This window comes from Thermobia domestica, chromosome 8 (assembly GCF_964235325.1).
Source record: "Thermobia domestica chromosome 8, izTheDome1.hap1.1, whole genome shotgun sequence".
Taxonomy (NCBI): Eukaryota; Metazoa; Arthropoda; class Insecta; order Zygentoma; family Lepismatidae; genus Thermobia; species Thermobia domestica.
Window position 1 is genome coordinate 7858999 of NC_137461.1, and position 25617 is coordinate 7884615.

At 35.4% G+C, this 25617-nt stretch overlaps 1 protein-coding gene across 4 annotated transcripts in view; it reads right to left on the reverse strand.

The window, feature by feature from the left end:
* Positions 1-25617, reverse strand: part of LOC145692671 (phospholipid-transporting ATPase ABCA3-like) — a 354108-nt gene that overhangs the window by 246158 nt on the left and 82333 nt on the right. For all 4 annotated transcript variants that reach the window (XM_081768050.1, XM_081768051.1, XM_081768048.1 and 1 more), the window contains 3 exons: positions 15909-16090; positions 10698-10938; positions 3567-3721 (listed from right to left, as the gene is read on the reverse strand). In XM_081768050.1, coding sequence (XP_081624176.1) covers positions 3567-3721; positions 10698-10938; positions 15909-16090 — 578 coding nt within the window. The remainder of the gene's footprint in view (positions 1-3566; positions 3722-10697; positions 10939-15908; positions 16091-25617) is intronic.

The window sequence follows — 25617 nt, forward strand, 5'->3', positions numbered from 1 at the left end:
AATTAAAGTTTTCACGTCCTGGTAACTTCGTTTCTATTCATTCGAAAAGAAGCCGTACCATGAAAACGGTATCCAACAATAAAGTACTTTCGGCGTGCGTTATCCTGTGCATCTCCGTTGTGATGTGTTTCCGTTAGAGCTTTTCGAACTTTTAATGTTTGTGGCACTATAACATCCTTAGTTTGCAACATTAAATAATAAAAGTGAGGTTTTAAGTGTACGTTTGACACGCTAACTTAAATATCTAATAATCTGACGTAGTGCCATTTCAAAAAATGTAATTGTATATTGAGTTGGCAACACGGTTTGCTTAGTCTTCCTGTTTAATATAAACATACATGTTTCCCTCCTTATACTTGCTTAGTGCAAAGTTTCGATTTTTCCTCTCTTTTGGTTTGTCCGTTATAACGGATGGGCAAGATAAATTGCCCCCCCCCCTATAAATGTACATTGATCATGGAGCTAGAAAGATGGAACAAAGGCCACTCGCAAGTTTTACACAACTGAACACAAACAAAAACACACCTAATTGCTGAACCATGCGTAGTTTTTGAGATCTAGCATCAAACAGATCAAGACATTTAAATTTTTCCGGGCTATGACCATCGTCACACGCGTGCTTTCCTCGCATTTTACCATGTCCTTACTTTTTTTCTCCATGTAACATCAGTCATTTTTTTGCAATAGTTTATTCACATGCAGAGTTACTTTGTGGTCTAAGCAGCAACTTTACCCTCCTAAGGCATTACGCCCCAAAAATAGTGTCAAAATCACAAACTTCAAATTTCGGACCACCATAAATGTACGGTACCAGTAGTATCATAGATGTGGATATTTCTGAAGACTCTTTACATGCAATAGCATTCAACATAAAACGTATGAAGCCCCTACTTTATGCCATTCCAAATTACAGGCCATTTAAAAGTGTAATTTTCTGTACTTTTTCTAGTGATTTCATGTATTGGTTTGCAAACTTGCATAATTATTTAGAAGCAAAAGTGTATACTCTCCGTGTAGCTCCGCCTCTCCTCTAAACATACGTTTTTGTTTGGTGTTTGTGTGATTCGTACGGCGTCAGCAATTGTGCTTTTCGAAAACGCCTGGAAATGCAAAAAATGGCACTCCACCGACAACAAATATGGCCGCCATTCAGGAACATTTGTACATACGACAACGTGAATAGTGTTATTGACCTTCTCATATACATGGTTCATCCAACTCCAATTTCTATAATTTTCGGAGATGGTCGACCTCTGGACCACTTCGTATGGATTAATCCTTTGTAGTTAGACGTTTCTACGAAGTGACTGAAATTTTATATCAACCGAATGAAACATTTACCTTTGAATACCTTTGCAGTTTTGAAACTTTCTAAAATAAGCAAGTTTCGTCTACAGTATAAATATTGAATAAGAAATTTGCTTGGTATACTCTGTACTACAGCTAGGTCATCAATAAAGTTGCAAACACATTTTAAATCATACACAAAAATGCACATCTGTAGTAGAACTCTAAGAAACCGTATGCTTACACAGGCAGCTATAAATGGTAGTCGTACCTCCGGAACGGTAAATAAATAATTCGTTTCAAACTTTATTATATTTCCCTTCTTGAAAACCAACTACTTGATTGATGTGACACATTAGGTATGTTTCTTCAATAGTTTTAATCAATTATTTTATTTTCTCTTAAAGGAGCCCTAGGTATCAATCAGAGCCCGATTTTCATGAAACTTTCTATATTGAGAGAGTACCTCTGGAAACTCGCACAGCCAAAATTGTAGCTACAGAGTCCAAGATGTTCGAATACTAGGGCACGAGAAAGATCAAAAGTGGAACGTCAGTACATTAAGGATATGGTGAGAAAAAGTATAGTTATTAAAATAATTGATTTTGTTCTGGTCAGAACTGCGTTTTAAATGTTATTGTGATTATCCAGAACCATGGAGTTTGTTTATTAGATATGATCAGTTAAAAGTTATAAAAAGAACATCCGCCATCTTGAAAGAGGCCATGTTGAAACTGATGCGATTGGTATAAATGAGAAGAGGGTCATTCGATGCATTAATTGCAACGCAAATAGCCACAATAACCTGTTGGTGAAATCTGTTGTGCGATTACATTATTCCTGTGCTTCTGGTAGAGTGGTTTAGGTACAAGATAAGCAAAGTGTATCTCATGACACTCGAACAGATGCAGGGTATGGAGCGCTATCGACCATCTCGTATCCATGTATGCTCATTTCGTGTCGCTACAATGATTAGTTTTAAAGAAAAACGTGCATTTTCTCACCATGTCCTTAACGTACTGATGTTCCACTTTTGATCTTTCTCGAGCCCTAGTATCCAAACGTCTTGGACTCTGCAGCTACAATTTTGCCTGTGCGAGTTTCCCCCAGGTACTCTCTCTATATATAAAGTTTCATGAAAATCGGGCTCTGATAGATACTTAGGGTCCCTTTAGTTGTAACACTGTTCCTATTTGTTTGGAAAACGTAATATAGTAATGGTAATAGTCTATAGAAATGCACTCTTCATGAACATAAACTTCCGATATCCCTTTTGCTAGCACTTTTGTAGAGTCCCTTAGTATGTCGATTCGGAAGACATTATCTCTGTACTTAGCATGTAATATTGGACAATAAAAGTAGTGTTGCAAGCTTAGTTTTGGTTTATATAGATAACATGCTTTCATATATATACAGGGTGAGTTCTAACTAATGGAACAAACCTGAATAGTGATAGTACATCCAAAGGAAGGCAAACAGTCCTACTATACATGGGGGCAATTTCGTTTAGGGGGGGACAGCATGTCGATAGCGTGGGAACATGGAAACGCAGCTATGCGTGCGCACGGGATTCTCAAAAGGAAGGAAGCGATTCTAGGACATATTGCGAAAGAAAGAAGTGTCTCACAATTTAAATACCGTGCGCACGTAAAGCGGCGTTTGCAAACATGCATTTTTCAATAGAGTTGCTATGACTTCCTAAGTGATGTTTTAACCGCACTCTCTGCGGTATATTGTTTTTGAACAATTGGCCTCTAAAAGTCATGTTCCCAAGCTTTCGACACGGTGTCACTCCTGAACCGGACGGAATTCCCCCTCTGTTTATTAGTACTCTTTTGCCCCTCTGTTTGTCCCCTTAGTTACAACTCATATCTGTCTATCTATAATTGGTTAGTTGGGGGCGCGGTGGCTCAGTGGTAGACCGTTCACCTCCGGTCCTTGGGGTCCCTGCTCGCACCGTGCTCGCGGGTTTCCCAGGGTTCTCCCGTTTCCACCCACTTTCTTCATTTCATTCATTTCTCATCATCACCGCCTTCTTTAGCCTAACCGGCATAAATGTTGGACGTAAAACTTAAAGGTTTCATTTTATTTTCATTTAATTAATTGGTTGGTTATTTTCTTAATTATTTGAATTATATATTTTGGCATATTTCATATTAACTTAATTGCAATAGCTTCTTTACTTACAATAAATAACCTTACAAGATTACTAATTTGAAGTCTAACACTAGAGCTTGCCAGCTCACAGAATGTCAATCGATAATGAGTGTAATACTTACCATAGCATAGTAATAGAGATGCTGCTTTACAGTAAACACGTTGAATAGAATATCGTCTTGTGGACAAACTCCAAGCATGCGTCTAATCTTGTGAAGATCCTTCCTTACATCTAGGCCATTTACGTAAACAGAACCTTCACTTGGTGAATATAACCCTAAGAAAACGAATAAATCAAAATAAAACTTATCTATAGTAATAAGTATTTTTGGCCCCTTTTGCCTGATTAAGTAAGCAAAATATTTAATAGTGCCTTGGACTAAAGGTTCAGGTAGGGGTACAGGTGATGTGCACCTCCTAATTGCAGCAGGTTAACTATTATCCATCCCCAACCTTTAGCGTGTGAAATGAGGCAATCCTAATTTGGGAATTTTCAAATAATAATAATAATAATAATAATAATAATAATAATAATAATAATAATAATAATAATAATAATAATAATAATAATAATAATAATAATAATGAAGTAAAGTAAAAAATTTAAACTTTCCTTTGTACACAGATACATATATGTGTAAATTTGGTTGGTCCAACTTGCATGCTCTTAGGGGTAAAAATTACAAGAATAACACATAGTAAGCAACAAGTGATATTTCTCAGACTATTTTGAATTTTGATGGGAATTTCCGTATGAGCGAGCATTGATTACCGTACCCAAAAATTCATGATAAACGTTTGCTGGTATATTTGAACTAACAAATTAATCATCACTCTACCCCCGATGCGGTACGGGAGTTAATGACACATTCACAAATCTCTGTCTACTCTTCTGTTCTTAACCATTTGGGTCCAATTTATACTGGGGTGGTTGATTTGTGGTAACAAGTGAAGTTGAACTAATCCTTGGAACACAATACTGACGCTATATGTGATACTCCATATCATTTCCCATACACTATAACATAACATAATAACATATCGTACACCCGGTGAAGAGTGTTACAACTCAAAAAATGGAAATTTTGAGTTATCGCTGCTCAAAACAGATATATAAGAGAATACTATCTCTACATATTTTCGCATAAATGTAACTACACAAATTAACCCCGAGATGGCAGAAATGAAAGTAATTCAGGGAGAGATTTTAGAACAATAACAAACTTTAAAAGTGATGTCGCCATAAATTGAAATTTTGACTTGCAACGGTCTTACCGTGTGTGCGATATCTAGGTTTCTAACTAACTATGTATAATTTGGGAAAGCAAAATATATGCCGTAATTCTCATATTAGTTTCTTCAGGTAGGGCTTTGTTCTACACATGCACACAAATGAGTTTTCTTCACTTTCGATGTCAATCGGTCCTAAAAATAGCGAAACGATAAAATATCATTGATGCTAACTTTAGGTTACTTTCACTAAGCTTAGTGGAAAAGAAATAATTTTGTAATGAAGATTTATTTCTTACAGAGGCAACAATCTAATATCTATAGCTATACTTTGTATGCCTATTTCTATGAGAGCCATATAAATATTCCCATTTTAGTTTAGGTCTTCGAAATGGAACTTGCCGATTAGGTTTTCGAGTTAAAATGTTAAAAAATTTCACTTTTCTCTATTCTGTTGTTATTTTGAGTTTAATGTCCCTTTCAGCTGCGAAAGTATGAGAGGTGTGTAACTGCAGCTTAACGTATAATGCGAAGCTCCCGTCAAGAATCAAACCAAGAATTCCCGCGCCTCAGGCACGTATACTAACTACTTGGCAAAGAGAAAGTTATTTCTATTGTATTCTTTACTAATATGTTTATTACATACTTTTACAGTGCAGTTTATACTCACTCAGTATGTCGGAAGAGTAAGGGAATCGTTTTTCTTTACAGACAACCAGTAGCTCTATTGAAGCATTATATCATCTGAAAGCTGGATATATGCTCAACAAACGAGACCGCAACTGATTAACAGTGTCAAGTTATAGAAGGAAAAGTGAGTGTATCTGGTGTCACCTTGTCACAAAAATGCGATGGAATAAAGCGCCAATACAAAATTTTGTTTCAAAGCAGGTAAAACATTGGAAATGACGAAACAAGTGTATGGTGATGAATGCATATCTTGCAGACGTGTGTTCGACTAGATACGAGATTCCGGGACGTCGTAAGTCGTTGGGAAACAACTCAAACTTAAGCAAAGTGGAAAACAAAAAACTGCGATGAATTGGTGGAACAAGTGCTTGAAATGATCTAACACGATGCGAATTCGACTGTGAGATGGGTGGCAGAAGAAATAAATACGACGAAAAGCATGATTCACGAAATTTTGTCAAAGAATTTAAAGAAACGGAAAGTCTCTCCTTGATTTGTTCCGCATACCTTAACTGACGAAAAAAACATTGTTCTCGTCCAACATTGCAAAGACTTCAATAAAACAGGCACACAGAATAGAACATTGCTGGAATCCATTGAAACTGACGAGACTTGGTGCATCGAGTACAACCCGCAAACAAAATACCAAACTGCTCTGTGCAAGTTCCAGGTTCTCCGAAAGCGAAAAATTGTGTTCTCAAAAGCCACATGGTAACAATGTTGATTTGTTTTTACGATGCTAAAGCTATTATACTTCGAAAATTCGTTCCACAGGGTCAAGCCGTTAATGGTGAACTTATCACGGTGTTATCAAGCGTTCGTGAAAGGGAATCGTTATCGTAAGGCAATGGTATGGAGTGCCAGCTAGTTGGTTTTCATTGCACAACAATGCACCATGTCACTAAAAAGTCACCGTCCGTGACATTGTTCCTAAAACAACATATTTGTGTGCTTCCACATCCTTCGTATTCGCCTGATCTATTTCCTATTCCGTGAGACCATTTCGTATTCCCAAAACTAAAATTGGCCATGAAAGGAACAGTTTATGACAATGTTACACTGTTAAACATACCTTCTTAAATTTAAGAAACCGTTTCTTATCTGTGCACCGAGGCAATATTTTCTTAGAATTGAGATTTGGCAATTCTCATTCATAAAGAAAAGTAACAGTATATTTTCTCGTTTCGTTTTATAGAACCTCATCTACTTTTCTTCATTTCTCATTAATGAGAATTTCAAACTCTTATTTCTAAGAAAAGATATTCTCGTTGCACAGATAAGAAACGGTTTCTCAGATCTAAGAAAGTATTTTTAACAGTGTACACACGTCCAATTTGCCGTAACTAAGGTCATTGAGGGAATTCTGAAATAGGCCATTAAAAACTCTATGATAGCATTGGTTAAACGTGTCCAATGATGTATCGATGCGGAAGGGATGTATTTTAAATAGACAGACGTAAAGTCGGTAGAATACCTAATTAGTTTTGTTTAATTTAAAATGTTTCGTTATTTTAACTACATACTGTATATAAATATTTGTTTGTGGAGTTGTGGATCAGAGAATGAATATAATATTGTAGTGTATTGTAAGATGGTACACGGGGTTGTACACGGTACATTCATTATAAAAGTGCTATGCAAATTCGTACATTATTCTACAAGTAAGTAGTGTTCTCTAAATAATTGCCCTTTCTTTATGATGCTAGATTTCCTACCCTTAGCAGCGCAGAGTCTTTGAAGTTCATGGTTAGATACCTCCTGCTCGTAGCTGCTCGGAGATGGGAACTTATCTTCTGCCGAGTGCAGCGCAGACATGAAAGTATTTCGGTTTCTCATGCCTAGGGCAGGGCGGAAATAGATAGGAACATTTTGCCAACAAGGTTGGTTAAAGTGTTTCTGCTTCCTAGAGCAGTGCGAATGGGAATATAGTAATGGTCAACTGGAACTGATGTCGTCTGGTACTCGACATGCTTTTTATAGCGTATTTGAAGGTGGAGCCTATGAAGGGGTTGTAGGGGTTTCTCGTGGCTCTCCGTGTCTTTCTTCGTACTTCTTCGTAGACGGGATCTGTCGGTTGCTTGATGATCCTCGTAGAGAACTGCATGTTGTTGTTGGCAAATAGGGGGATATTACAATATATTATATTTGTAGCTGAATTAACAAAACATTATATTTTGTTAAGAGAAAAGTTTAAAGTGATTTGTACAAAGGCTTTATCCAAATTTCCTCTATTATACGAGAGAATCATGATGATACTAGTACCTCTTTCTATAGGTATATTTATTGTTTCTTAAGTTTGAAAATGTTTTTACAAGTTATAGAAAAAGCTTCTTTTCGAAAAAAAATGAAACAAAATCAGATTAGGAAACAAACCCATATTGAAGGAGAAATTAAAACAAATGACCAGGTCTCTAGTGAAAAGCAATTATTAAAACCACTTGATATACAACATTATTTTATAGACATTGATTATTATTGTTTAGAGGAATGATTCAATCATTGTCTAAGGTAATAGGTGAATAGTTATATTTAATAAAATTAGAATGCTTGACAACTGACTTCAACTCCCTATTTTCTAGCTGAAAGTAGACAAATAGTTATAGAAGTTTATTAATATACGTAGAACAAACATTTTATACTAACAACCTTAGTCACAAGTAATATTCTTTCAACCCATTTTTGTTGCTTTTCTAAGGAAAGGTTTTATTATGTTGTTTGGAATACTTTTGAACCACACATTTATTGGTTTTATAAATTTAATTTGAGAATTTTAAAATTGTATTATTATAGTGAGGATTCATGTACTCAAAGTCATTTCGTGAACAGTTATTCTTGATCAGATTTGATTGGCTGATCACTCAAATATTATTTCATTTATGAAGATCTATTATTGTTTGCTTTAATTTTTTCATTTCCTTTGAAAGTTTAGGTGTTTTAGATGAAACTCTTTTGCATCCTAAAATAGTACTTACATCTTAGTCGTAGGTTGTCGGCAGAAATCTGTACAGCTGAAAATCTGATACGTAATTATTATAATAATTTGGTCTCCATCAATAACAATACCACATATTGAAAATTAGTCTAAAACCATTAGTGTTAAAATCTTTGGAAACTTTAATTTGGATATTTTTATTTCAAATCTTAATTTAGAAATTTTTAATTATTCAAAACTTAATTTTATTGAAAATATTTTAGTTTGAGAAATTGTGTTATAACTTTGTAGTCATAGATTGATATGTTTCAACAACAATTTCATGCTTTTAACTTTACTCACAACACATAGTTCAAGCTGAGAAGTTACCGTTGGTGCAATTTATTAATTGCTCACTTACAAGTTTGTGTTTACATTTTTTTATTTTTGATAAAATTAAATTTTATTTAAAACATTTTTTTAAAAAAGATTATGTCAATTTTTGTTTGAATGTTTTCTAGATCAACGACAATATTTGAATTAAAATGTTCAAATCATTAAAGTCTGGATAATGTTATATTCAACGAAATGTTTTAAAGTTCTTTTCAAATAAAAATATTTAATTTGGATATTTTTTTGTTTATTTTTTGCTCTAAAGTTTTTATAGTTCACTGAGATGTTTGCAAATATAAGAAATGGATCGTTTCTAAAGAACTGCGCAAAAAGTAATCTGACAACATCCTAAACATGAATTTCAGCATGATGATGCAATAACGCATATCATAACAAGTTAATTAGATCCAGCAAGATTACGCAACATCCGATTATGACGTATTGTTGTTCTCTTATGTTTGTATTTTTCAAAATAGCATTCATCATAACGTTATCATACCTCTTATTTTAAATTTTAAAGTACCTATGATGCATTAAAATTATCTGGTAAAATTACTACTTTACAACGGAATATACCTTATAAAATCTTACAATTGATTATATCTTATGAAGTCGAAAAATAAGAAAAATGATTTTTAAATATTTGTTAGTATACCTATTACAAACATGAATGTCAACGAAGAACGTTCAGGAGAAAACGCACTCATAATAGCTGGATAGAAAATGCTTTTACAGCTCTAGGACCAAGCGTACCTATCGGGTAGCAAAGGTTGATCATATTGAAGTAACAAGAGAAGAAGAAAAACATAACTTAAGTTTTATTTTTAAGAATATTTCTTATTATCCATATGCAATGGCCATTTACCAATATATATATATATATATATATATATATATATATATATATATATATATATATATATGGTTACCTTGTAGATAATGAGTTATTGCTTTTATTTTATTTTTGGACTATGAACATTAACGTCTTCGAGAGTTAAACGTCTCCTAAACACATATCTGTGCCTTATTTAATTGGCAGGCTTATTTTTATTTCATTGTTGAAGGGTTGAAACGTTGGTTCACATCTTCAAAAAAAAAAAAAATTTTTTTTCACAATTACTGAATATTATTTTCTTTGGCTTTTGAATAAAATTTCTATGTGCAAACACGTTCCTTAGCCAATACGTATTATTTTCATTACCAATTAACTTACATGTCATATGATGCGGATGGTATATGAGAATGTTGCTTAGAAGAAAACACTGTAGCCGAAATATCAACTACTTGTTTTACAACGTGTTTTGAGAGCAATCATTATTATACAGAGTTAAGAATGACTTTATATTCCATCGTGGGTCATTATCAGCTTTCTGTAGTAAAATTGTGTACAGTTTTGAAAGTCCAGGAGAGTTTTCTAGTGTTAAGTCCAAATTTGCATTACGGAAATATTCTAAAGTTTATTAGTGCACAGCTCGAAAATGTTCTAATTTTATTCATCATTATATTTTATATCTTTCTATAGAGAAAGAATAACAGGCAATGGCCTGTTATTTAACATATCCTCAAGTAACTTTACTTTGAATACAAAAAAGATGACACTATCATTCTAGACCCAATTGAAATAGATTGTAGAGACTATGGTTTGTTTTTTACAATATTACTGTGTTGACCTCTGAAGGATATTATTTAACAGAGCATTAAGCAGAGATGAAAAGGATGGGTAATTTTCCAACAATATATTCCAGTGAGGCACAAAATATTTTTGATCCAGAGCTACAAACTCTATGAATCTTTGGAATATATAAATCACGTGACTACGTATATGGATAAGGACTGTGCAAGGCAGACTGATAGCACTACTGCAGATCCCCGACTGGTTTCGGATTTCAAGCAGAGTTTGCAAATGGTTGAACATATATTGTTGTAAAAATAATTTATGTTATTAAAATTCCCCACAATTTACATTTGGGGAATCTGGCTTACACACAGAAAGTAAAGCCAAAATTAATAACTATTATTAATATATTACCTGTTATCATATTCAAAGTAGTTGATTTACCAGCACCATTCTGCCCTAAGAAAACTGTGATTTCTTTTTTATAGATGTCCATTGTCAAATTATTCACAACTACAGAGTTTTCAAACGTTTTCACTAACCCATCAAAACGTATCGCTACTTCTGCATCTTCGGGTGCCCTTTCAATCCGGTTTGTTAGGCTGTCTTCATAAGATGCCCTATGTTGTACTTTGTTCCTTCGCTTACATAAAAACTGCAATGAAATGAGGTAGACTTACGAACGTTATTTATTATGATATTCACTGAGTTTAACCAATAATAACCAGTAGTAAATCCTGTTGTACAAACTGTTGTGTAAAGACTATTACTACTTCAAATTTGTTACTTTTCTATCAACTACTAAAATCATCATAAAATTGCATTACACATTCAAAGTTGAACCAAAGAATTTTCACTTTTTTCATTGCGTGTTTTAATTTGGAGCATTGTGATAACAAGTTTATTATTTTCCATGTTAATAAAAGATATTCATGACTCTTAAAACTTACTTGGATTAAATACATAAAACTTATGCCCTGCGAAGTGTGTATCCTAATTAAAGTTACAAAGTTAAAAAATATTTTGATTTTGCACTTGAGGTAGAAACTATATTACAAATAACTAATTCATGTACCGCTAAGTGAATAAAGTAGGTTCTTATTCGAGATTGTTTTAATAGTGTGCTATAGGTATGTTATAATACGTTTACATACTATTTTTTACGTCATGAAAATTATGTTATCATTGTACCATATTGACGTTACGAATTATTTTTTTTCTTTCCTCATTTCTATTGAGAAAGTTATGCAATCAGATATGCGATTTTTAAAGCGCCATATCTGGCAATATTGGGAACTATTTGTTCTGGCTCTATCCCTCTGGGTGACGTTAAGGTCATTCAGACTGAAATGAACAAAGTAGAGTGTTTGATTCCAGAAGTTGGGAAAGTGTTTAAATCGTATGCAAAAGTTAGATGGGCAAATTTAAAAAGGCAAATAGTATTGCATTTAGAATATACAGAAAAGAAGTTATTCTTGGATTTGAAGTGAATTGCAGTTCGTTATTCATTAAAAGTATTATATTTTAGAGTGCTATTATCGCGAGAAGTTATATTTTTCAATATTAGTAAGTGGTATCCTGTCAAAGCATATATGAGTGCACATATTACAATCTCCTTGGTGTAACATGATGAAGGTGAGTTTGTTTTTTGAATTACACGTATGTTTCGAAGAAATCAGCTTTACTGACAAAAAGGGTTAATATTAAAAATAATAAGTGAATTATATCGGACTATTGTAGCATTTAAGACGTTAATGCTTGATTATGAATTATGCCAGTTGCTTGTTTAAATGGAACAGTATACAGTTCTTCTTAAATGTGTGTAATGTGAGGCTTTTCGTATCTTCTTTTTGGAATATATTTTAAGAAAGTTTATAAAGTTATTAGTAAAGAAGACTTAAATATCTTGTTATTTCAAAAATATACTTTCGCCTAAAATGATTGCCCTGTGTTTGTTGAACAACTTTCTATACTCTGGAGTCGTCTTACTATTGATGGTTATTACAAAAGGTACGTATATAGACAAATTTAATTTTTACGTGAAACGTGTCCTAGACTATATTAAAATAGCTAGAGCCTCCACGAACGAGCTTCGCTTTTATAACGAGAGCATGTTAATCATAAAAATGTCAAATATTTGTTTTCTTCCTACACAGTTCAGGATTTTTTCGTGAAGTAAAACTACCTTTTCGCTATTGTAAACAACATGTTGGTGATCAATTTTGGTATTATATCTGCAGTTTATATCTATGAAAGTTTGAATGATGAACCCTTTATCGTGTATTATATTTCTATACAAATATAATGTCTGAGATTTTTAGGACCGAAGTTTTAGCCATATAAGTGGATAGGAAAGAATCTCAACAGTAGTGCCGTCTGTAGGATTATTTCTCGATAGCATTTGCCTATTAAATGTCATACAACATTATCCAGATCAGAATACAAAGATACAACTTTAGAAAAAGCACACTCTCATAGTGAGAATATAATACCTGAATTTAAACTCAATAACAACACGAAGTTAGTCAATTGACAACGTTTTACATTCTAAAAGAAGATAAGATTTATTTCACTGTTTTTAAAACTGTATTATTTTTCGACAACAAATGACAATCTTTTTTAACGTATGTTTTAACATTTAGTGTTTGAACTTTGTCAAAAGCATTTAAAGCAAACCAGATTTAGTTATGTAAAAATGAAGAATTCATTCATCATCACAATGGTAAACTCCTTGACCGGTAGCATATGAAACAGCTACTAGTAGAAAGAGATTTCATTACTTTTTCCCCCATATCAGAGAGAAACGTTAGCTAAATATAACTTATTTCATAAAATACAGAATTTGACATTCATACCACAACAAAAGATGTGCAATTTTTTTATTACGGAACACGCTGTATCGCATGTGTATATGATGGCACAGCGGTAACTGGCAAAAATTATTCACTTACGAAAATAAGATGCGGATGTAACATTTTATCACCTCATATTACCAAGGACTTTTTGAACGAAAAATATGAAGAACCAGACTATTATTATGTCATTGAACACTCTAAAGCGAAGAAATATTGAAGCCTCTTAATGGATACAAATCTTAGTAGAACAACAAATAAGATCCTAAAGTGGTAAAATGGTTGTTAATGAAGTAGAAAAACCTTCTTTTATCACACATGTGTTTTTGTTAATTGTATTCTAAACACAGTATACCTTATAAAATAATGACTAAATACGCCTGATCTTTTTACATATTGGGACTTCTTTAAATTAACCGTATGCGACACTGAACTTTTTTCTAACTATTAAAAACCTCCGATAAATTATACGAATTAATTTACTATTTACATCATGCCAGATATTTTATGCAACATAGACACACTTAACAATAGTACGATGTACTAATAGAGATCATATTATCATTTATTATTGATAAACATAATCCATTTTTATCTTATGGTTTTCTGTAATTTATACTGTTTTGTAGGTTGACTTTTGAATAAATATCGAATATAATATTTCTAGATTTCTTTTAGCTTTCCGTTTTAGAAATATTGTAGCTTGTAAGAAAGCAGTACTCCATGTATATATTTTGTTTCCATACAGTATAGTATATTTAGCTGGTTACATAGCTTAAATGTTAGGCCTGAGATATTTCTTCTTTGGGTGATATGTCTTTGAACAATAAATATTTGTAAATTTCGGTATAAGCTGTATGTGTTTATATCAACTAATTTGAATAGAAATGTTTTTAAATATCTGCATAACAAAGCGTAGACTGTTCTTTCCTGAGTAAAACGGTTTGTATTTCATCAGTCTAGGGTACGTTTGGCCTAATTAATAACGTTTGCTTATACCATTACAAACGCAATAATTGGCCCGAGCTCTCAAAAAACGGTCTTTATCAGCGTTGGGGAAATGACAAAAACACAAAATTATTGCTTATGTATTCCATAATTAAGTAGGAATTCAGAAACAGAAATTAATATGATAATAAATTAGTCAAGTAACCCTTATTGATTCACTACATACAGATTTCACCCTCCGGTGAGTATGGATACTATGAAGGTAATTTAAGCAATACGAGTAATGGTATGGTAAATATTTTGTTGAATGAAAAGATTCATTTTTGTAAGATGGTTATATATCAAAATAACCAAACCTGTTAAGTCTTTGCCACAGGAATTAGAAATAATGATAACACCTCAACTTGCGCTTTACCGAGGTTCAAATGATGAGTTTGTTTTTGTCAGTTTCAGTACAACAAAAAGGGATAAGTTTCCTTGCCATAATAATGATTACAATTGATTAGTATAAAAGTAACCAACAACGTTCTACCGCTATTTGTGCAGGTCTGTGTTCAATTGGCCCTCACACCGTGAGTCAAATTTGAATGGAGATAAGGAGAAGGTCAGCTGTTGGTGTGGGTATATGCAACGTATCATCTGTTTGTGGCAGTTCAGTTATATCGTGAACTTGCGTAAGGAAGAAATGAACATGGGCCCTTCACAGAGCGTCATATGGACGTGTATGCTGTAAGAGTTCAAATTGTGGACAAACGCCGCTCCAGCGGGGCGGATGATATGCCGTTTCTTTGGTGAGGGTGTCGTAGCTACACGGGCAATGAAACCGTGGTTCTTCCAGTTTAAGAACGGTGAAAAACACTCGAAGACTCACCATGTGTCACCAAGGAACTGGGACTAAAATGCAGTGTGAGGGGGAACCATTTGGCAGCACTTCCATTAACTTGTTTCCCACATGATTTGACTCCGGGCCATAAGTTAACGCGAGGAGACACCTATGTTTGTTTGCCGTCTCGTCTGAGGAAAGAGCCATTTCTGGACAGGTTGTTGACATTTAATGAAACGTGAGTCCTCTACGAAGCTATACGGCTCCCTCATCATTAGGTAGAATCCCATGAACCGGTTTCAAAACAGCCGAAACCAGCACTGCACCAGAAGAAGGTTATCCTGTGTGTTTGGTGGACTGCTCGCAGTATCATGCATCGGAATTGCTACCATCTGATCAGAGCATCAATGCAACCGTAAACTGTCAGTAGTTGAGCGTGTTTAAGAGAAACTCAAACCTTTGGAACAAACACATCTGAATCGTAAAGCGGTCCTCCTCCTCTTACAGGGCAACTCTAAGCCCCATGCAACTAGGATGGGAACTCATTCAACGCGTTGGATGGGAAACACTATTGCATCTGCCATAGTCCCCGAGCATTGCACCGTCCGATTAAGACCTGTTCCATTTCTAGGTCAATCAGCTTAGAGGACGCCAGATCTAATCCCTAGTAGATGAGTAAAATTCACTTGATACCTTTTTTTCGCTTCACGACCCACCTAGTTTTATTGCGATGGAATCCATGGCCTTCCAGAATATTGGAAGAAGGTCGTCGATGCTTACGGGGACTAGTTTTAATCTTTAGGTACGTCATAGGTGGTATATCGATGTTCGAAAGTGGTAGGTGGTAAATGAATCGTAAGTTAGCATGCGACAAGCATAATCTGCTTTAGTGGCTAATTAAGCATAATTAATTATCTACGTCATTTTCTTAATGTTTATATCGACGTTGTAAAACGGATGTTTTTTAGTACATATTGAGAATAATCCTGATTTATAACTTACCGTACATATAAAATGCCACTTCTTGGGTACTCCATACTTTCCCGGGGAAATGTTAGTGAAATAAATTGCAATGAAGAGGTATAGTATAGTATTTACAAGGAACATTATTAGCACATGTACCATTGTCAACTTATCTTCTGTAATAGGCACTTTGTTGAAATTAGACCACTTAGCACCATTCCCTGAAATGATATATTAGCATTCCTATCAATACTATCACTTATTTAAAACAATTTGACTAAATAACACATCCAGTAGGGAAGAAGAAAATAAATAGAGATCATCTGTATACACTTATATTAAAAACTCAACTTTTACGGGAGCAATACGAAGACAGTTACACTGTTGTTTATGAGTTTTCATTACATAATGCAACATATATTATGGAAACATTTATCTTGATACGACCTTGTAACTTTTAAACTAATAGACATAAAACACAACTATTTTGTGCATTTCAGAAAACAAAACTTTAAAAAGGTCTTTTAAAGATGAAGTCCGCAAATCCGATAATATATCCTTACAAATTCCCTTACATCTGACTCATTTTCAGGACATTCTAGTCACTGGATATCGTACTTTTATGCACATGCATATTTTGTTTGCTTATATGCATCAGTGTTAAACTTTATAGGGGTTTTCTAAATACATTAATACAGTTCGAATTTGAAGTTTTGTAGCGCATATTGATGCATATTTCAAAGCTGAGAGCTTATATTAGTGCTTAAGAGCATATTCAGCAAGTTCTATAAGTGTTTTTTCATTAATCCGACGTAAGTTTGTAGCATGGAATAAATGTATTTTAATTTTTTGTTTTCAATGCATTTGCATGTCTATGCAAGAAAACTGCTTTTGCATGGGAGGATAGGAGAATGCCTAATTTATGAAGGAAAGATAAAATAACTACTGATCAGCAGAGCTTAGACGCTTACAATTGCCAAGACGTTACGGGAAATCTGATAATGATAACCATATTGCAATATCGTGTCCACCAATTCAGAAACCAGAGACGCGAGGAATGCTGCTCAGTGAATGCGTAGCTCTAGTTGATGGAGTTCGGCATAAGCTACAGTCAGCTCCTGGTGAACTCAGGCGCTCTGTAGAAAATAAATTGATGGGTTTTATTCTCAGAAATGACACACAATCATAGTTAAACGTATTGCAAATCAAATGAGAAAAATAAACACACTGCTGAACAAGACTGCACTTATATAATATAAAACACATTTACACGTGACGTTTCGATCTTCTGGCCAAGATCCTCATCAGATATACACTCTGTCTGATGAGGATCTTGGGTGATGATCTTGACAGAGTGTACGTCTGATGAGGATCTTGGCTAGAAGATCGAAACGTCACTTGTAAATGTGTTTTTATATTAAATAAGTGCAGTCTTGTGCAGCAGTGTGTTTATTTTTCTGTCAGAAATGCCAACCACAAATCAGGTGAAGCCATGGGAAAATACCTTCAAGGATAACATTTCTGCTCGCCTGGCTACAAATGTCACAAACTGGCTGAAATAAATGAACAGAAGCATCCTGTGATATATTGTAATACTAATTACGCGAAGGAGTAAATACTTGAGAACGAAAACTTTTTGTGCAGTGGAAACGTGTAGAAAAGTGAGGCTCGTATTTTTTCGTTTATAGTAAATCCACTGTATTATACAAATGTGAAGAAAAACTGGAAATTGTTTTCTCATATCACTGTGTTTATTTTAATCTCATAATTTGTGTTTTAAAAAATTAGTCGTATATGAACTGTAACTGTCATAAAAATAAATTCTAAAGACAAGTCCCTGATAGTAAAGTACACTTTCAATGTTATATTTCACTTACAAAACTTGGTCACAACTATACTGCGTGTTTGAAAATGCTCTCTTTTACTGATTTTTTAGAGTGTATTAAAAGCATATTTTGACATATTTAAAAGCATAATTGCATGCATATTCCATAACTTTTAATTCCGTAAAATCCTCTGCCTAGTCATCAGGGATAAGGTTGAAAATTAAAGAATAATATTCTCGACTGATATGGCAAAAGTTGATATGTCCATTTTTGTACTTTTCCAGGAGACGCATTTCAATATTATCGTGCCCCCTAAAAATCGATTTTTTAATGCACTTTTGTGAAATACCTCCAGTTGCTTCCTTTGAATGTTGTCTGTTACGGCACATCTTAATTTGAGTTGTAGGTTGCCATAATCGTTTCAAAATTGCGGTTAAAGGACACATCAAGTTATGCCACATTACGATTGTTCACAACCTAATGCTGATATGGGTGCTAAACAAAAAACACTTAGTTTCAACTGCAATAATATAATGAATTAAATATAACTCATCTAACTAATATATGCAAGTATATTATGAACAAGGAGTAATACAGGGAATATTTTTTGGCGAACAAGGGAGTAATGCATACGTGGAGAAATGCTCAAAAGCACTGTAAAAATTACAGTCGCATTTATTAAATGATTACTGTCAAATTTGGCGCCAAACGATTATATTAAAGTTTATGGTATCAATGTAATATTCATGATAATACATGCATACAAGGTCGTATTTAAGTCCTATTACCTTAAATATTACGGAAATACCATACATTTTAGGGCAATCGGTTGGCAGGCAGATTTGGTAATCGGTAATAAATGTGACCGTCATTTTTTTACAGTGAGTATAATATTGTGGTATTATTATGTCTGAGAATGAAACACCAAAATTTGTTTTAGCAAAAAAAAAGAAAATTCAACGAAAAAGTTAATTAACGATAAACACATGATCAGACATGTTGAGTATGAAAACTTAGTCTGCTTCCTCCTCCTGGATCTAGGATTGTCATCAAAGAATAGACGAACGCGGGTATCCGTGCGTGACTCTTTCTAGAAGCCATGATAGCAAGGATCCATGAAATGTAACAAATTCAAAAGATCGGACTTCTTGCGTGGATTTATTGGCAGGGATTCACTGTAGCATGCTGAAAGTTCAGGCAAAGTTGGTGGGCGACCACAACGATTTCTGCGAAAGTCAAGAACACGAAATGCAGCACATTCGTTTAATGTGTCCTTAAATTTGACAACACCAATCTCTTTTGTGTACTGCATCCACCTGATCGCAAGCCAATTAATGGAGTTACCTACAGTATCTTTCACACGACGTACTAAAACGTCTGACATCGAGAACTTCGGATCAAAAAAAGTCACTGGCAATCATTTCCTTAATAATGAATTTCTTTTTTCCACGAACAGTACGAACCAACAAGTACCAGTCCTGAGGAATGTGAATTGGTACATCACCGGACTTGTTAGCCTTTTATATTTAAGCATGGTCTGTATCACAATCCAAGATGAGAATGTCCTGGCACCATAAATTTGTGGTTGAGAACAGATAAGGTTTGTTTCTTTTGAAGCAAATACATACGCATCCAAATCATATTTATGTTCCGATTTTGTCCCCCACAGGAATCAGAATAGAGAGTAGCTGAACTAATGTTATTACATATTTCTTCCATGAAGAACTTAACAATCCAAGATGATATTGCCACCGATCCTCGCAGTGCAATACCTTCATGCCACATAAAACACCAGCACTGATCACTCGATAGGTCATGAACTGCAAGATTGTATGTCCACAACTGTCGCCTATTGAATGCAATGCTTGTTGACATGTACAGTGTTGGGAGACATTGCTGCAAATCGAAACAAAACGCACCAAAGTTATTACTCTTTGTCCTTTGACTTGCTGTCGTACACATTTTGAGCACTTTCTTGGTGTACCTGGAGCTCATTTTGAAGATCATTTCTCTGATCCGAATCCGCATTACGCAACAAACACTGCAACTTGTCACATGTTTTGCATGTGTCAGCACGAGGCTGTTTGAAACTTATGTTAATACATTTGAATACCTTTTTATATACGGTGTACGATGCAGGCTGCATTTTCTCACTTGCACACTTTTTCACATAAAGTTAATACAGTTTACTAATATTCAAGGAGCTTGGAAAATATTGTTTCGAACTTCGTTTCCGAGTGTAGTGGCTTTCGTATAGGGGAAAAGATTTAATATGATCTTTGATGTAATTCAGGTCAGTGTCACCAAATTTATTCCCAGGTACATGATGACCCCGACGATCAGACTGAATAATTCCAGGATAATTTTCTCGTTTCTTCTTGCTTACTATGATGTCAACTTTTCCTCTGGTAATCCCTAGTGTTGTAATAAAACAAGCTTTACAGACGTATGTTCTTCTAGTGGTATAGCAAGAACATACTTGCCGGAAATTTCCCGTTCTTTCGTGATACCTGATTTCCTACGTCCCTTTTTCCTCTTGTTGTTTGATTGACAGCTCTAAATGATCAGCTATATATTGATCCTAAAGTTTTTTGTTCCTTCATGGACCAGAAGGTCTTAAATATTTTCAGTAGATAATTGCTGCGTACAGTTGTTACGACAGCATTTACTTATGTCAACAAAACTTTTCTTTGGACGTTTCACTCCCTTTCTATTAGGATATTCTTTTTCAGAATCTTTCAGTCGTTTCATTTGCTTCCTACTAAATTTCTGTTTAGTGTTTACTACGTCAGCATTCCTGTCACAGTTTTCAACAGAAGGGTTTTCATTGTTATTGTCGTGTACTTGTTCATACCTTGATGGTATACGTTCTGCTTTTATATCCCGTTTCATGTATAACAGTTGAAAACAAACTTGGAATTTCTAAGTCATTGTCATTCAGGTTCTTTCCTGTAGCATACACCAGTGGTTCGCCATGCTTCTCAATTCCCCGTCTCCCTTCAGGTGGACTGTGCCTATCTGTAGATACTTCATCCCTCTCAAGGATGTACTCAGAATCATCTACGTCAGAGAAATCCAGTTCAAGGGCTTGCCTAATATTCGTTTCATCCATATTAACTATCACTTTTCGTCAGACTTCCCTTCACTTAATGTACTTCTTTTTCTCGTGAAAAACCGTTACATTACGGCCAATTTATTAATACCTGAGAAGGTAATCTTCCATGAAACCTGATACCTATCTACTGTATATTACAACACAAAAGCAATACTCAAACAGCAACGCGACGCTCACATCCAAATTATTTTCTTAGTTATGCTTTGTCTTCGCCAGAGAGAAACTCAAGTTTGTTCAAATTACATTTATTATAATACTAACAAAATTATTCAATGTCTTCTAATGACAACAACTTAGCAATAATCACGATGACTAGAATTGACATTTCCTCTAACAATTAATTTCCCGAGCTGGCAAAACATGATATGTCAAACATATCAAGTTCTGCCAGCTCAGTGTTGTGCACATTTTGACTTATCAAGTTCTGACAACAGGGAGTTGACGCATAGTCTTTCATCACACCTGTACCAAATATTGCCATATCGTAGGTCTGCATAAAAGCAATACTTTACACCATATACCTCACAAACGGAAAAAATGGAAATATCAGCTCTTGCCATATCAGTCTAGTATTGATGTAAGCATATCATAATTCGGTTGACTGCACACGTACAATCAAAATAGCTACTATTACAGTGTTTAAAAATATAAGCTACTATTACAGTGTTTACGATCAGCTATTAACGAACTGAGCTAACTGGCGAAAGCAATAAATGTTTTGAAAATTGGTCTGCATACATATTAACAAGTGCTTATATAAGTAAGACATCTATTCCCAAGATGATGGATATTGTCATCTGTTGACTAAGTGTGAACTATATGAAAATAAGGGGAACTGTTGTTTATAATGTCGCGTTAATTTGTTCAATATTTCCTCGTGTTATACGTATGATATCTATTCTCTACACGGAACTTTAACGAGTAATGACAATTCAAACCATATGAGTTTTATTCTGAATCAATTTCCGTAACGATAGTCCATCTTATGTAGGTTATCTTCTTCTATAAGAAGGTATTGTATTTAGTCCTTGCTTAGAGTATTGACTCTTTTGAAACAAAGACAAGAGAAAAAAATGTATATTCTGTAGATTGTTGGCTAAACGGAAAGACAATGGTGCAGCAAAATTAAATAATAGGGTGAGAAAAATTGTATAGATGACATATAAAGAAATGCTATTTTATCCGTAGTAGTTCAATTCTTCTGTTCCCTTTTTTTCTGCTTCAAACCTATGTCTTCTGCTGCTAGGTAAATATATTTTTTGTTGCTTCCTTCCTCTATTTGTGCCGTCGTAAAGTCCGTGTAGACCAAAAGTATTATGAAATTCCTTGAAAAGATCCAGAGTTATGTCCTGAACTCTTTTCCTGAATTTTGGAGGTTGGTAATTTCTTTTGGATACAAATTTGGTTTCAGGTTTTCTAATACTCTTGCGGGTCCTTTGTATTAGATTGTGAATATTTCTAGCTGGCCGTGTTTTCTTGTGGGGTAACAGGCTAGTATAAGATGTTCCGGCTAATAGGTCCTTTGTCTATGATGTCAATTGTAAAATTTCTTCTGTTTCATGTATAGTGTGGGCAAATTAGACAAAAATTATGAACATGACGGGGAAAAATCATAAAGAGATAAAAATTGGCACAGGTGTGTGGAATAGTGGTCCGATAAACATACTAAGTGTCCCGGGAAATCCGAGTGGAGCTTCAGCAGCCATATTGGAAAATGGCCTTTGCTGATGCCATAAAACTAGATTTTTCGTTATTCTGCACACAAAACGGTAGAAAATCGTCAGAGAGATAAAAGTCGGTACAGTAGTGTGGGATAGTGGTCCAATTAACATAATAAAATTCCTGCGAAATTGGAGTACAGCTTCGTCCGCCATCTTTAAAAAATGTCCATCGTTGATGCCGTAAAGCGACAGTTTTCGTTATTCCGCACACAGATGCCAGAAAGTCGTCACAGAGAAAAAAAATCAGTACATTTGCGTGAAATGCTGGTCCAATCAACGTACTAAAAGTCCTGAGAAATGCGAGTAGAGCTGAGGCCACAATCTTGGAAAATGACCGCCTCCAGTATCGTGAAACGACCTTATTCGAAACAAGTATGATATATTTTAATCAAGTTCAGGTAATAAAGATCTATTGAATTATCCTTAAATCCATGTCCCCAACAGTGACACCTTGTTCGGGATGATTGTCACTTCCTGGTTTTGCATCATCGATGAAATCCAAAACTCCGAACAATACCGACTTCTTCATTTTCATTAAAGAAATATCACCAGAGACAATGGTCTTGGTACCAGTTCGTAGGAGAAGCACTCATGCAAATCTTTGTCATATTTGACGACTCCAACCATCCGATGAAACAGTAGTGTAGTGTTAACACGTACAGCCACATCATGTATACGTTCACCACTTCTCACTGTTGCCAAGGAACGTGCTTCTATCGCATCGCTTTAGTTATACATTTTTGAATTTGTTTCCGATATTACTTCGTAGTTCTGTCATCTTAATTTGGGAAGCCACATCACATGTGATTGTACCATCAACTGTGATGCCGGTAGCGATCGACATATAAAGGTAACCAAGAAAGTTCTGTCGCATTTTGTGGAGGTCTGTGTTCCATTGACCCTCACACCATCAGTTGAATGCGAATTGAGATCAGGCGAAGGTCAGTTGTTGGTGTGGGTATATCCAATATACTACCTAGTTGTGGTAGTTAAGTTACAATGTGAAATTTCGTAACAACAGAGTGAACATGGGACATCCACAGAGCGTCATAAGGGCATGTATGCTGCACGAGCACAAACTGGGGTCAAACGCCACTGCAGCGGGGCGGAAGATATGCCAGGCGGTTGGTGAGGGTGTCGTGAATGCGAGGACAGTACAGCTGTGGTATAACAAGTTGAAGGACGGTGACGAAACACTCGAAGACGCACCACGTGCCGGAAGACCAACACATGCACCAAATGACGATCTTCGGGCATCAATTGAGGCGAACAGTGGCTTGACATGTGAGGAACTAGGACTACAATTCAGTGTGAGTGGAGAAACTATTCGGCAGTACCTCTATCAACTTGGGAAACATTACAAGTTGAGCCGATGGGTTCCACATGATTTGACTCCGGGCCAGAAGGTAACGCGAGCAGAAACCTGTGCTTCCTTGCTGTCTCGCCTTAGTAAGGTGCCATTTCTGTTGAGGGTATTGACATATGATGAAAAGTGGGTCCTGTACGAAGCTCCACGGTGCCGCCGTCATTGGTTATTATACCCATGAACCGGTTCCAAATCAGCCAAAATTATCACTTCACCAGTAGAATGTTCTCCCGTGTGCTTGGTAGACTGCTCTCGGCATCATGCATCGGGAACTGCTACCAGCTGGTCAGAGTATCAATGCAACGGTGTACTGTCAGCAGTTAAGGCGTGTTGAAGAAAAACTCAAAACTCTGGAGCTAGCACTTGTGAATCGCTACAGGACAACGCTAAGCCCCAGATAAATAGGATAACACGAGACACCATTCTACGCCTTGGATGGGAAACACTACTGCATCTGCCATACTCCCCGTACATTTCATCGTCCGATTATCACCTGTTACATTTCTTGAACAATCGCTTTAGAGGGCGCCAGTTCAAATCCCTAGTAGAAGTGTAAAGTCATTTGATACCTTCTTCGCTTGACGTCCCACCAATTTCTACCGCGATGCCTTCCAAAACGTTGGCAGAATGTCATCTATGCTGATGGACCATTTTTGATATTCTAGGTACGTCTTATGTGGCATATCGATATTCGAAGATGGTGGGTGAAAAAGCGACAGAACTTTTATGGTTACCTTTATAAGTTCTTGTGTTCACGAAAAGGATTATAGCATCGAAGCCAGTCGACCAACCTCTTAACATCGGCACCATCACGAGCTTTCCTTGAATGTTTAAGTTCTACGTGTTGCTCACCCGATTTGTATTTGACATCACAAAAGTTTCCGAGGCTGTTCCTAATTCCAGTTGTGGCTGGGATACTCAAAATCCATTTAATCACAACGGTCTGAAACTTTGCGACCGTGAGACAGAGCTCCAATACTGTTAAATGACCGCATGAGGCATTCTTCTATAGTCAAGTCGGCTCACAGATCACTCAATAATTTATTAGCTCTTCTGATGGTAAAATTCCCACTATCACAGTATTTCCCGTACTGATCTGTGGACTTTTTTTGCTTTGGAGGGCACACATTTCCTTATGGTACTAGTGGCATGACTTCGCATAATTTAAATGTCCTGCAGTGTGGGAAGCATGCCATTAATACACTGAAGATGTAATGCCCAGTTTGCACTTCTTTCAGCATCTACAATTGCTCTAAAATTTGAACATGACAAAAATTGCTGAATCCATAAGTAGGCATTTTGCTTCTCTTTCTCTAAAAAATCTAGACACTGGGTGAATCTCTTGAACAGCGTCATCAGGTGAGCTTTATGCCGACTCTGAGAAGCCCGTCTTGAAGTTTGGTGATCGCTGAGTCCGAGTCCGGGTGACTCGGTTTTGCTCTTGAGAGATGTGAATGGATAATGACAGTTGAGTTGGAAATGAGCCCACACTGCTCGTCAATACGTGGATAGTAAAAAGACGAAAGTTGAAATATTAAAATATCAGTGAGACAGGTGCTTTTATGTTTTTAGACAGACGAAATAACTACCCATTTTCAATTTTTTGTACTAACATTTACAAAATCAATAAATAATTATATGTTATAAAATTGTTGTTCCTTTTCATAAATTGCTGATGGTTCACTGTTTGTAGTGTGAAGCTAGCGGCGGCCATTTTCCA